Below are 13,461 nucleotides of genomic sequence, written 5' to 3' on the forward strand. Positions count from 1 at the left end.
ATCAAATGAGTGGCAAGCTTTACATCAGAAGATCCTCTCCTGTTAGACATGTAAGGTTCAGTGCTTTCTTTCTTTAAAAGCTATCTTCTTTATTAAAAGGGAAATTAATCCTTTCCAAAGCATATAGGACTTTTGTCAGAAGAAAAATATGTTTACAGTGGGTAGGGGACCAAGAAACAAGCTAAGAATGAAGGTAACGCTCCAGATTCAGCCAGAAAATGTAACCAAGGCTACTCTGTACCAAGGACACAACCTATATAGTCTGTTGGCTCAGAGGTGTCTTATTTCAGTTCCCTGAGATCTCCTTTTTGACCACACTGTACCATCTGTTAAATGGAAAATTAAGGCTGTGCTAGACCAGTCTCATGAAGCTGTAGTGAGGGCCAACTAGTAAGATCTTTCATAGCAGGGGCTGTTTCTATAGCATCCTGACTTTGATAACAGCTGAAATTGGCTAGAGTAAAATTGGGAAATCCTATATAAACTATAACATGGTTTCAGATAACATTAAAAAAAAATTGCCTAATTGTAGAAGTATAATGCTTCCAGGGCTTATGCAAGAGCATTAATATCGATCTCAAGAAAGAATGGGTGGAATTCATCTCAGTGAACTTTAGGTATCCCAAGTGTAGACATAACTATCTGTGCTAGGTTCCTTTGAGAATCTTAGCAGTCAATTAGAGAGAAAAAGCACTTTCTAGATTATTTATATCATCCCAACATGGTAAGTCTTCTCATCCAAAGATGGTATTGCAAGTAGATGTGGACTTTTCATAAAATCCCACTCAAAGCACTTCAGTTTAATCAGGGTCTTTTAAGGGAAGTCTTTAATCTGTATTGAAGATATATCAGCGGGACATCTTAGCCTGCAATAGTAGTGCAAACAACAGATAATCCACATCTTTCTGAGGTCATTCAGTGTCAAAATGCTTTCTCAGGACAACCTGTCTGTCCAACTTGTCAGTTCAGTCATCTTGCCTTCTTTATTGTTGATTTTCCCAAAGTGCCCGAGGAACTCACAATGTATTGTCTTCATTTGAAATATTTCTTTCTTAATGCAATTGCAAGCACATTAGCAAAGAGAGCTTCTACATATCTTGTATCTGAAAGCAGGTTTTAGTAGACAATAAAAAGGGAAGTGTGTGCCATATGTTGGAAAATGGAATAAGCAATAAAAATTCACATTAATAAAACTGAGTAGCTGAACAAAATTTCATCATCCTTAGCCCCCTTTCATCCTAAGATTGTGATCAAAGGAAATGTTAAATGGCCGCTAGTAACATTGGTAAAACTGATACCGTGGGAGCTTACAGCACTGCAGTTGAGCTCGCTTCAAAAGGGTTGGTAGTTACCTGGCAGCATACTTCTGAAAACCAGCTTCAAGTACCCCAGAAATGTGTGAAGTTGTCACCTTCCCAGCTGTCACCTCCTACGGGCTCAGTCCTCCCACCTCAACATGAGCACCTTTGGAAGGAAGTGGTTTCACATGGAGTTCCCAGAATAGTTCGGCTGCAGGAGTTTTTAAGACAGGAGTCCTTTTGTTTTACACAAGAATGTTTTCTCTCTCTCCGTGCCTCTCCAGCACCTGTCTTTCAAAGATAATTGTGTTGGGTGCTTGTCTGGGTGCTTCATAGTAGGTCTTGCATAGACTTAACATGTCTGTAAGACTCTTAAGACTTTAGCATTTATGCCCAATTCATTAATCATTCTTCAGTGCTTAAGTGCAAGAAGCATTCATCATATGAGAACCTGTTGTGTAGGTATATGAAGGCAGAGGAGGAGTGCGAAGCATTTCCAGACTGCCTCTAGTAGTGCAGATGAGAGGCAGGACCCAGTATCAGGCAGTATTCCCAGAAGTTCAGTGGCTCTTCATCTGACCATGGTCTGTTAAAAAGTACCAGGCTGAATCAGGAATAAATCAGGTTTTCACTCCAAAAGAGATTATAATCACAAATCTCACAGCTGGATGCTCTCTGATTCATCTCTGTCTCAGTGTATGATGCAGTTTCTGCCTTGTTTAATAGAAAATGAATCAGTGTAAAATAAAGTGCATTGCCTGTTTAGTTACAAGTGTAGGCTAGATTGGGGTGGCTAGCAACCAAGATTTATTTGCTTGTCACTAGACCATTTCCGAAGATGTGAATAACACAAAAAACTCATATGATGGATTCAGTTCTTATTTTAGGGGAAAAATATACTTCACTTAATGAAAATGGCTTGAAGAAGTCAGTGTATCTGCAATACACTCCACAGTACCCTGCAAACCCAGCTCTAAGCCAACAGAAGAAGGGAATTTAAAACATTTATTGCTAATCCTTCCATGTTACTTCTTGGAAGTATTGAAGGCAGGGTTTCTTTGAAAGCGTATGCCAGTAGATAGCATATAATTTTTGATCGCTCATTAAGATGGTTATTAAGCATCTTGAAGTATAGACTTTCATTTTGTTTTCATGGTTATCAATATGAAACATTCTCTTTGCAAAGTTCCTACTGTCCCAAGGCTAGCTTCATTTCAGCAGAGATTTCCTTGCAAGAATCTCAAACTCTTTTCTTCAAAGGAGGCTTTTTTCGGAGTTGGTTTTTATGGTATGATTTTTCTCAAGCAAATCAATTTAAAACATTAATTGGAAGACGTCATCTTTTTCTTCCAGACAAACTTAAAAAAAAAAAACCAACCAAAAAAAAAAAGACAAAAAAACAAAACAAAAACAACACTGAAGACAGGATCAATGTCCAAATACCTTGCTATTGCTTCAATGTCAAGAACAATTATGCTTTTTTTCCTAGTTTCAAACAGTGTGCTTTATATATATATACATCTCAATTGAGAAAAATATGCAATTTGAGCTTGCAGAATTAGGTTGGGGAATAAGCAATGTCTCTATCCACCACAAACCAGGGCAGATCCAGTGTCAATGTGTTCCTGGAAAACCACAGCTCCATCTGTTAGGCTTAGAGCTGTATATATGTATGTACATATATTCAGCATAGGGAAGTCTGTTGGCACATCTGAAATGACTACGTTTGGATTATTTCAGTGGGCAGAAGTTCACCAGTTCTGCCTTTCCTTTGCATAGGTCACCTGCACTCTTATTCTTCCTCCCTCTTTCTTCTCCCCATCCCTGAATGGCCTCCAAGGCAGATACGGGTTGAGCAGCACTTTTCTACCTTCCCCTTTCTTTGCAATAACCTGTGCAAGAGGTAGAGAAAAGTGAGGACTTCAACGTAAGGAATTCAGGGGCTGTGATTTTGCTGTGGTTACTCTTAAACTTCAGCTTCTTGGAAGGCCCAAGCCTTTTCCCTCTCCCTAAATGCATGACTTTCTGAAATTAATGCCTGTTGTCAGTCAACAAACCGTGCAGGTGCAAGACTTGATGGTAGAGCAGGGAAGGCTGTCCTCTTCTCTGTCCCCCACCCTAAAATGAGAGCCATTCAATGATCAAACACCAGCCTTTCAAACATGTATCTCTACATATATATTGCACGAGAGCTAAGTCAATGGAATGGATGTTTTTCTACCAGTGGATCTAATCTCAAAAGATCTGATCAGCTCTTACACAAGTTTTATAACCAGTGGGGTTTGAAAGCCTTTTCTGCTTTGTAGGAACTGGGCTGTCAGAGACTGTAGCTAGTGCATTACATTGCTGTGTGATGAATATACCTCAAAATTCGTTTGTCAGCAGTGTGTTCCACCTTTCCCTGTCCCCAGACTCCAGAAATTTCAGAGTCAACTCATAACAAATTCCACTTTATAGATGAGTGAGTAATAAGCAGCTTAGCAGCAGGGAGTGTGTGCTTTATTTTTTAACATAATGAGTGGTTCTATTTTATAAACTGTAGCTGTGGCTGAGAAATCCTGTAACCCTTTAATCTCAAATTATGTATGGCTTTCTCTTACTTATTAATAGATTTTTTTTTTCTTTTTCCTTTTTTTTTTCTTTTACCGGAGACTCAGGAGGGTTTTCCCACTGCTGCATCATTCAGTGTGTGACAGGATAGGGGGATATTAGTTTCAGAACAGTGCTTTATGAGGGTTCTTTTAATGGAAAGGAATTTAGGATGTGTATCCTGTCAGATCTGTTTGAATAATTCCTAAAAGACTAGTAGAATTTGACCTTTGCTGCCAGTAATTCTCATTGTCCTTGAAATTAACATAACAAATCTCTATTTGCATTTTTTAAATTGATCATAATTGTAATTTTTCAAGACTCGGTTGCTAGTCTTTTCACCCACGAGCATCAGTGAGAATTCCCTGAAAATAAAATTTGCAGAATAAAATCTTCTTAAAATGATTTTTATACAAAAAGATAATTGTGCTTGTTCATTATCCAAACTACAAGGGCACACATCTTATGGGCTTATAGCCATTTGATTCTTTTTATAGACTCAGTTATGGTTCACTTAAATATACTGCTAGATTTTTTTTTCTTGCAGTGCATTTTAATGATATCTGCTTTCCAATATACAAACTGCTTTGAAATATAATTGAGTTATGAACAAAGAAGTATCAGTAGATGTACTGTGTATATGCTAAGGCAAGCCGTTAAGATGGATGCCAGTAAACAGATATGCCCACTTCTAGGAACATTTTCAATGGAAATTTTCCAGACATGGCTAATTTAATTGTATTTTTGTGCAACAATTAGGAGGGAATTACGATAGTTCTTTCGACGCGGAGAAGGGAGTGGGCACTATTGTCATTGCAAAGCCCTTGGATGCAGAGCAGAGGTCAATATATAATATGACTGTGGAGGTCACCGATGGAACAAACATTGCCACGACTCAGGTAGAATATCACATTCCTTTCTTGGCAAGTTTTTCATTTGTTAGTGGAATGTATATGATATAAAAATTAATAATTTTGCCATTCAGATTAAACCTCATCCTTTGAGACCACCATTAACTAATGGAGGGGATATTTTCCAGAGCCTTTCCATCTGGTTGTAAAGGATTGGCTGTTGAAGGTTTCAAAGCGTTATTTCTCCTTTTGTCCTCTTCATGCTCACACAAAAGTAATTTGCCTTCTTCCAGCTGAGGGAGTCCCTGTCACAGGCAGTGAAGCTTAGATTTTGACAATTGTATTACCCCATAATGGTCCAAAATACAATAGTGCTTCTGCAGTGTGGGGTCATATTGCTATTGATTGTATTAAATGGAGTTTATACCTCTTATCCTCCCAAGACCCAAATGTGGGACACAGGATCAATTGTTCAGAGAAGAAATTATTCAGAGGTGAAACTTAAAATTCAGAGGATCTCTCCTTTAGTGTCACTGCCTGCAATTACATTGTCTTTGAGGGAAAAGCCCCAGTGAACCCTTTAAAACCAGGCTTGCTTATCAGGCTCAGTGCCTTTCAGCAATTAAAAAGTCAGGTCAGATAAACGTGAAGGGCTGGGATAATGCTGGCTCTGACACATCCTTGTCAGAGAGACCCTGACTCAGAGCCTGGGTATCTCTTCACTGGGAACCAGTCTGGAGTTGGGTCAGGGTCATGGCACAAGGACAGGGACTCCACGGTGCAAGTGGCACCAGGGAGACTCCAAAGAGAAAAATTCATCAATACCAAGTGGAGTTGTGGAGTATGGATTAGCTATGGCCTGAAATCCTACATCTGAATTACTGCCCATGTATAAGCATACCTATAGCATGAGTATTATTTGACACATAGGAAAAAATACATACTGGTAGAGGACATCAGTGTGCAGCCTCAAATCCCAGATTAAATGTGGTTTGTAGAGGAAATGAAAGAAATAAGTTTGTGATGTTGTTTGCTTCTTTATAATGCAGAAGGAAGGCCCAAACATTTTTTATATTTACATATATGCATGCACACGCAGATGCTTCTGTTTTACCTTGCCTTTTTGCTCAAATGGTTCAGATGTAAATCTGTATTCAGAGTCACACCACCAAGAGATTTCCTAAGAGACTGTTAAATCATTGTGTGCTTTCTTGGTCTGAATTCCTGTTTATAACCAGCCCTGAAATCTCTAAGTATCCCTATCTGACAATTTCTTCTGATAATCCACCCTTGATAAGAAAACATTATTTGATAGTCAGTTGGGTGGTAGGAAGTCTGCTATTTCCCCTGTTAGTTTCAGTAATTAATTGCATCTCTGCTAAAAAACATCCCTTATTTTTAACTTGATTATATCTGGCCTGTATTCCCTGTTATGCCTTTCTCTGCTCAATTAAAGAGCTCTTTAAAAAACAGTATTTTCTCCCCAGGAAGGCACTTAATCAGAATAGTCAAGTCACCTCCTAGTTCCTAGTCTTCCGGTAGACAAGCAAAGGAGAGTGACTGACCTCTTTATGTTTCCTTTCCATAAGACATTTTCTTCAGCTCTTGAGTAGTTTTTTTGGTTTGCTTTGTTTTTTAGTCTTGGCAACACTCTCAGTCCACATTTCAGAAATGTGGTGTTGAATCCCTAACACTACATTTTTTTTCTTGCAAACATTTCAGCCTAACAAATATTAAAAAGCACAGGGAATTTCAAACAGGCTGGATACAAGTAATTCCTTTTCTCATGGATATTATGTTTATTGTTTTTGCTGCTTTTAATTTAATAAGTTTACCCCTATGACAGTCCTCAAAGCCTATTCTGATGAAAAAGCCACATTTTTAATTAAAGCATATGGTAAAAACATATTTCAGTAAATCTGTTGCATTCTAAAAGAAGCCTGAGCATTCTTTGTAACAGTGATGTGACCTATTTAAAAATGTTAAGATAGTCATTTACGACTGCAATAGTATAGCGTGAAATAATCATTGGTGGGTACAGTACCTGCTTTACTCCACCTCCCCATCTCCATTTGGATACTGCTTAAGAATTTAATTGTGGCCCAGAAAACATCTAAGAATGTGTTTCTTTTGGTCTTCACAACAGAGATTTCAAAAGCGATTGTTATCTCAAAGCTGCCAGAATTATGGCCTTCCTAATTATCTCTCCCCTTTACAAAACTTTCATATGTATTTTTTACTGTACTTTGGAGCCTCTGGTTACCTTATTCATCTTTATTTCCTTTTAGAACAATAATAATAATAAAAAAACTGATAGGTTAAGTAAGATAAGTCATAGAAAGAGTCAAAAAAGCATGTACTGATGGCTCTTAGCGGCCTTGTTCTGAGTTTTGGTAAAATGACATTGTAAGTATTTTGTCTCGTATACACAGTACCACCTGCATTTTTCAGTGTAGCTGCAGAAAGATATGGTAGAAGAGGAAGTGGGTAGAAAGCAAATATGTAAAGTCATCCTCTTGTAAACATTAAAATAATGTAAAGCCCCCCTCTCAAAGTGCAGTGGTTTATTATGAAGCAGCTGATCATTACCATGCCAAATGGAACAGTCTTGCTTTTTATTCTGCTGCACCTGTTTCCTTTATCTCTTTCTGGCCTTTTGTCTATTACACAGTTGGAGGTGGTAAAACACTGTGTAAAAATGCCAAAGATTCTTGCTTCAGTAACATGATCCCTAACATGGACTTGCAGAAGTTTCTTCACCAATGTTCCTGCATGCCTTAAGCCCTGATAAACTGTTCACTGCTTTCATGCCTCACTTCGCACGTGGTTCACCACCGTACTGCGAGAGGAAGGAAATAATTTTGATTTAAAAGTTAATCTGTTGTATTAATGGTGTTCTGTTGTGAAAAAAAAAGGCAAAAAGAACTTGGGGAATATTATATATATATAAAAAAATTAAATCACCAACTTCCTTTGTAACTGAAAACCTGTTGGGTTTGGGCATGATCAGGATTTCAAAAAGGAATACAGTCTCCTAAGTGAGAACCAAAGCGCCAGGACTTCGGGAGCGGCTGCCGCTCACCGTGCTGCCTGTCCAGCTGAGCTTCAGCCATCCTGGCAGGACAGCTGTGAGGGGGGGAGATGGAGGGAGCGAAAGATGAAGAAATGTTGACTTGTTTGATTTATATATTTAAAGTGTGGGTATAAAGCTTCTGTCACGTTTATTAACTTCTAGGAAGGCTAAGTCTCCTGACTTAGCCAGGGAGAGCTTTTGGTTTTTTCCTTTAGCTTAATTCGTCATCGCTCAAGGCCACGTGGTAATTTATTAAAGGCTGAGGGCATACATTTGCTCTAAATCCCCATGAAACCTGATTCCTGCAGCTGCCAGGCAAGCTGTTGGCCTTGGGGAGTGGATGGGGCTTCTGATCCCATGCGCTGGAGAAAGCCAGGACAGCAGCTCCCCGCACTGACCCTGCTCCTTGCCACTGCCACCACCTCCCTTCAGGCTGGGAAAGGGGCTTTTGCCCTCGTGTGAACAGAGAGGACTCTCAAGAGCAAGAAATCAGAGTAATGGCATCTAAATGCCTACTCCTGCCACAATCTTGACAAACTTTTGACTGTGTAATGTTAGAGGTTCTCTTAGTCATAAGTCAGGCTTATCCAAAAGCCGCCCTTTTTTTTTTTTTAACTGAATTCAGATCTTTTACATCCAAGCACAACATAGGAATGCCATTTATTTACTTCTGTGTAGTCCACACTTGAGTTTTGTTAAAATACCCACAGAAGTAGAGTACAGTAGGGAACAATCATCTAAGTGATGATAATTTTTCACTTTTATTGAGAATGTTGTACTAGCGGATAATTATTTTTTTTTAAGAAAAGAATCCTTGAGGCATGGTATTATGTGAAGAAGACGGTTTTACTTCTTGCTTATTTTCATACCTCCTCCTTATTTCTCATCATCCTAACCACTATAAAAAAGATGCTTTAAAGCATGAAGGCTGATGCTTCCAAGCCAGGAGGCAAAAAATGCCTCAGTTTCCCTTATTGCAAAACTGTAATTTGAAGAAGTGAACAAGATCTGGACTCACTGTTTCCCAGTAGAGTGGACATTCAGAGAGGAACATGCAGTTCCCTCTGAAAATTTGTTGTAGCTGGTCACTTGTAATACCTTCAGCTGGAGCCAACCAGGCTGGAGGAGCAGACAAGAGGAGTTACTGCTCATTGTCCCTTTCTGTCTCTCGTTGCAGAGGGCTGTGGTCTTGTATTTATTCCTCCGCTCAGAATTGACCTTCAGCAGTGAGTTTCAGGATACCAAACATGATCTCACCTTTCAGAGAACGCCTTTTCTTTATAGGACTGTTTCTTAACAAAGAGGAGCTGATTGATCACCTCCAGCGAGGGTGGTTCTTTTAACGGAATGGTGAAAAGCTCTTCTTAGAGGACCATGGCCAAAATGTAGATCAGATGTTAGTTAGAGACTGCCAGAAGAGGTTTTGGTCTGTGGACTCTTCTATGATGGACCAGAAAAGATGGAGTTTCAATTCAGTTTTTCACTTCTGCGCAGTTGAATGTTTCCTCCCAACTAGAACCAACGCAGTCCTTGATTATTATTTTTTTTCTGTCCCATCCAGCAGCCTCAGCAGTGCCTTGCCTGTGGAAACAAAGACTTTTCCCCCCATTCTAACATAACACAAGGGGCATGGTACAGTGTAAATAACAGTCCACTAAGGTTGGGAAAGAAACTGTTTGCATTTTTCTGTTAAGGCTGGGGTTTGGAGGAGAGAAGAACTTGTCAGGAAGTAGCAAATAAAGCTGTGTGGTAACACTGTTGAAAGCAATATTAAATCAAAATGGGTTTTCAAAACCCATACAAAAGTGTAAGCTGAGTTTAAGCAATTCAGGCACTTAATAAGTTGTACTACAACACTGTGCCCAGACCGAGCAATTAGCCAAGCAGATTCTTCCAGCTTCAAATGTCTAAAGCAGCTCCTGGCATTTATCCAGTTTTCACTCAAATGTATTTGTGCCTAAACCAAAGGTGTTTGTGATGAGCAGCATTAAAAACAGCTTTGGAAAGACTTCCTGCATTAGGTTTTGTCCTGCTTTGATTTGATTGTATTTCTTTAGGCCTTTCACTTACCATTTTGAATACAAAGTCTTTGCTAATGCTCTGAGTGTTACTTCGCCTAATTTGTAAGCTTGGAGGCCTGTGAATCCTTTATTTGAAACTTGCTTTAACTGTGGGAAATAGGAAGTGAGCAGGGAGAAGCAAATCTTTTATAGCAAGACGCTTGTTCGGACTATAAATTAGGCTCTGCACAATGGAAGCAGAAGGAGGCAAGCCTGCCTTTCTGAAGCCTGCGATGCGCTGGAGAAGATACGAGCTTTCAAGGATAACCAGGCAGAGACTGCTTTGCTGTGTGCTTGCTTTATGAGCAAGGAAAAAAGACTTGCAGCTAATGTTTGTCTATGAAAAGTGGTTTAGCCAGTAACCTTGCACAGTCCTCAGCAAAGAGGAATCCCTATTTAGAAGCAAACAAATAGTAAACATTCCCATTCATCACCTTTTGGAGATGTGTTGGGAACCTTTTAAAGCCTGTCTTTGATTTTACACAACGGGTGTTGTTGCAGCATAATACCCCAGGCACCTACACAGTAATGAAAAATATTTATGCAACACAGCTCGTTCTTGCCATGTCTTCCATTTGGAAATAAATATGAAGGAAGTATTAAATTACACACTGTGAGTCACTTCAGTAGGATAACACTTGATTTTGGGTGAAAGATATGCTACAGGCTGGCTAAAGCTTAAGGCTTCAAGGAGCAAAGCGCTGGCCCTTTTGAAGTCAATGGGAAATTTGCCAGTAGTGCCAAGATTTTATGCCTAAGTTTGGCAGCCGTTAAATGAATTTGAGTAACTTTCCTCATATTAACAATCTGCTGGCATTTGGCTTACTCAACTTTGCATGTGTTTGTAGGATCAGGTTTTCTATGAGCCTGGTGTCCATGTCAGTGTAACAGTTGTCTATTATTAAAGGAAAAGGTTGCCCCTTTTTTTTAAGTAACACCTTACCAGAAGTCATCCTGCTGGACCAGGAAATCTTCTGCATAGGAATGTAGCATTTTAAGGTGACCTAATAAAAGGGGGGTGGCTCTAAAATAAGCCTAAAACATCTTTGCCAGCTTTGCCATGGTACTTCCCATGTAGCTTTGGTTAAGTCATTGACTCGTTCTGCAAGGCAGTGTTTTCCTGGGCAAAGGATGAGGATAATAGCCACTTGCTTCTCAAAAATGTTTTAAGGATTGAAGGACTAAAATCTATTTAAAACGGCACTTAAGCCCCATGTTCTGTTACCTGATTTTGTTTCAGGTAGCTCCCAAGACAGTTACATTTTTAAGAACATAAAAGGAGTTCCATTTCCTCCTTTTCCATAGCTTGTGAGTTTAACTGAGCTCTGTATAATCAGTATTCCCATATATAAAATAACTTTCTATTGTTGCAAGGAAAATCCACCCCCCTCTAGTAAATGAGAGACCGTAATGTTAATATTACAGTTGACTCTTGGGGATTTTGAGGGACATCTGACAAAAAATTAGAAATGCTCTTAACTGCTTTAATAGAAGAGATAGAGACTCAATAATGACCTCTTTATTCATCAGCATCTCTTACCCACCGCCTTCCATCTCCAGATGGAAGTGGCTGTTGAAATGCAGAGTATGTAATAAATAATGCGTATTTCAATGTAGATTACTTGACAAATCATTAAAATACTGTCATCTCTGGGGAGGAAGATGCCTGCCACTTAAACAGACACTTGATCAGTTTTACAGTAGATATGAAGTGAAAGGGGGGGGGGGGGGGGGGGGGGGCGGGAAGAAAGAAAGAAAAAAAAAAGACAAAAAATAGAGGTTATTTTCTGGAAACTATAAAGCAATTTTAAGTGCATAGTTCCCTGTAAGTTTGATGACCACAGTAAATGAGGACTTCAATTTTTTTATGTTTTCCCCTTTCCATGCCTCCCACTCCCCAAGTACCATCATGGTCCATATCTGTGTATCAGAACATTGGCCTATACCTTTTCCAGTGGGAAGAAATGCTGCTTTGTGAACCCACAGTGTAATTTCCATAGTCTCATGGCTTAACCTTGGTCTCTGATGCCGATCCAGTCCCACCCTGTTTAGTTTGTGCAGTCTAGTGAAGGCATAAATCACAGAGCCGTGGTTTGCACTGTCACGGTGCAAGCTTTGTGGTGGATAAAGCTTTATGCCCTCCTCTGTTTTCCCAATGTTCCTGTGATCCTAAAATACACTGGATAGATATAGGGGGTAGTGAATGCCAGCAATGGACTGATCACAAACCACACAAACAGAACAGCATGTCACTGCTGTAGACACATTGGTGTGAATCTGTGCATTTTTTCCCCCTTTACATAATAGCTTGAGGTTGCACGCAACAGTGTTAAAAACAAATTCACAGGTACAAGCCTGTCCCTCACATGACAGCTTTCTTGTTCGAGGTAGACCATGCTGTACTAGCATTAGCAGAATCAAACAATTGGTATTTTCAATCAAATCCATTTGGAAGTTTTTACTTCTCTGTTAGAGTATCTAAAACGATACGTGACAAAAGTTTTGGTCACTATTTACCAGTAAAACAAGTTGTGGTGGTATCTGTTAACAATGCAGCAGTAAAATAAACCAGCCGTGTTACAGTGGTACCTGGCAAGGACTGAGGGTGTGCAAGTATTAAACAGTGGTAATCAAATTATCCCAAATCATTGCTGTAGTCTCCTCCTTACACTAACAAAAGTGGTTCAGCACTGGCTCTGTGTCCTATTAGAGTTGAAGGCTTTCATTTTTTCCTCAGGCTTTCTTTCATATATTACAATGCATTTCTTCACATATTTTTCAGATGTGAGTTTGGTTTTTTTTTCCCCTCAGTCAGATCAGAAACACTCCTTGATATACTGTGTAGCAACAGCAAAAATATAAAAAGCTAAGTAACTCTTCATCATTATTATAGGTCCAGCAATGTATATTTCCCCCTAATGTTATTGCTATCTCTCCAAGACTGAGGCATAACTTAATATAGGCTTTGCCCTGTTTCACTCTGGCGTACCATAATCTGGTGAAAATTAAATCGTATGGAATGCACTCAACATAAAAGTCCTGTGCCATTTAACTGACAGAGCATTTTATTTCAGCTGTCTTTTAAACAGTTCCCAGGCTAGTTCATTATGACTGCTGCTTACAATTGCTCATGTTCCTTCTGGTAACGTGTTCTGCAAACCCTTCCACATATCATGGAAATCTAAAGTTTCATTTCTCTCTAAGGCCAGCGTCTATTTGTGCAGTATTGCAGTAAAAGTATAGCTGTATTTTTATTCTGTTAACAAAGTATGGGTGAACAGGGCTTGATCAAGCAAAGTAATAAAATTTGCTTAAAAAAGAGCCAGGTACTTTTCAGAACAACAAAGAAAATATCATGAAGGATGGGTCAAGTCTCCTAGTGTAAGGGAAGAGTCCTGTGCATGGCCTTTCCCATGTTGTTCATTGGACTATTTCTTACTTCAAAACCTTTGCAGAAAAAGACGGTTCCATTTCACTCGCTGTAAAATTAGGTATGTCCTTTCACAGGCATGTTCTGCAAAAGGTAATTTCTGTTTCCAGTACTGAAAAAAAAGCAATTCTGTATTTGGTCTTTCAGTATTGCATAGTTT

The 13,461-nt window shown here is 39.2% G+C and overlaps 1 protein-coding gene across 11 annotated transcripts in view; it reads left to right on the forward strand.

The window, feature by feature from the left end:
• FAT3 (FAT atypical cadherin 3) overlaps positions 1–13,461 on the forward strand; it is a 416,215-nt gene that overhangs the window by 315,667 nt on the left and 87,087 nt on the right. For all 11 annotated transcript variants that reach the window (XR_013926224.1, XM_080376579.1, XM_080376583.1 and 8 more), the window contains one exon: positions 4,647–4,786. Coding sequence is in view for 10 of the 11 variants with exons in the window: in XM_080376579.1 (XP_080232705.1) it covers positions 4,647–4,786 (140 nt within the window). In the remaining variant the exon portion in view is untranslated. The remainder of the gene's footprint in view (positions 1–4,646; positions 4,787–13,461) is intronic.

The sequence above is a fragment of the Falco punctatus genome (genome assembly GCF_963210335.1).
Source record: "Falco punctatus genome assembly, chromosome: 2".
Lineage (NCBI taxonomy): Eukaryota > Metazoa > Chordata > Aves > Falconiformes > Falconidae > Falco > Falco punctatus.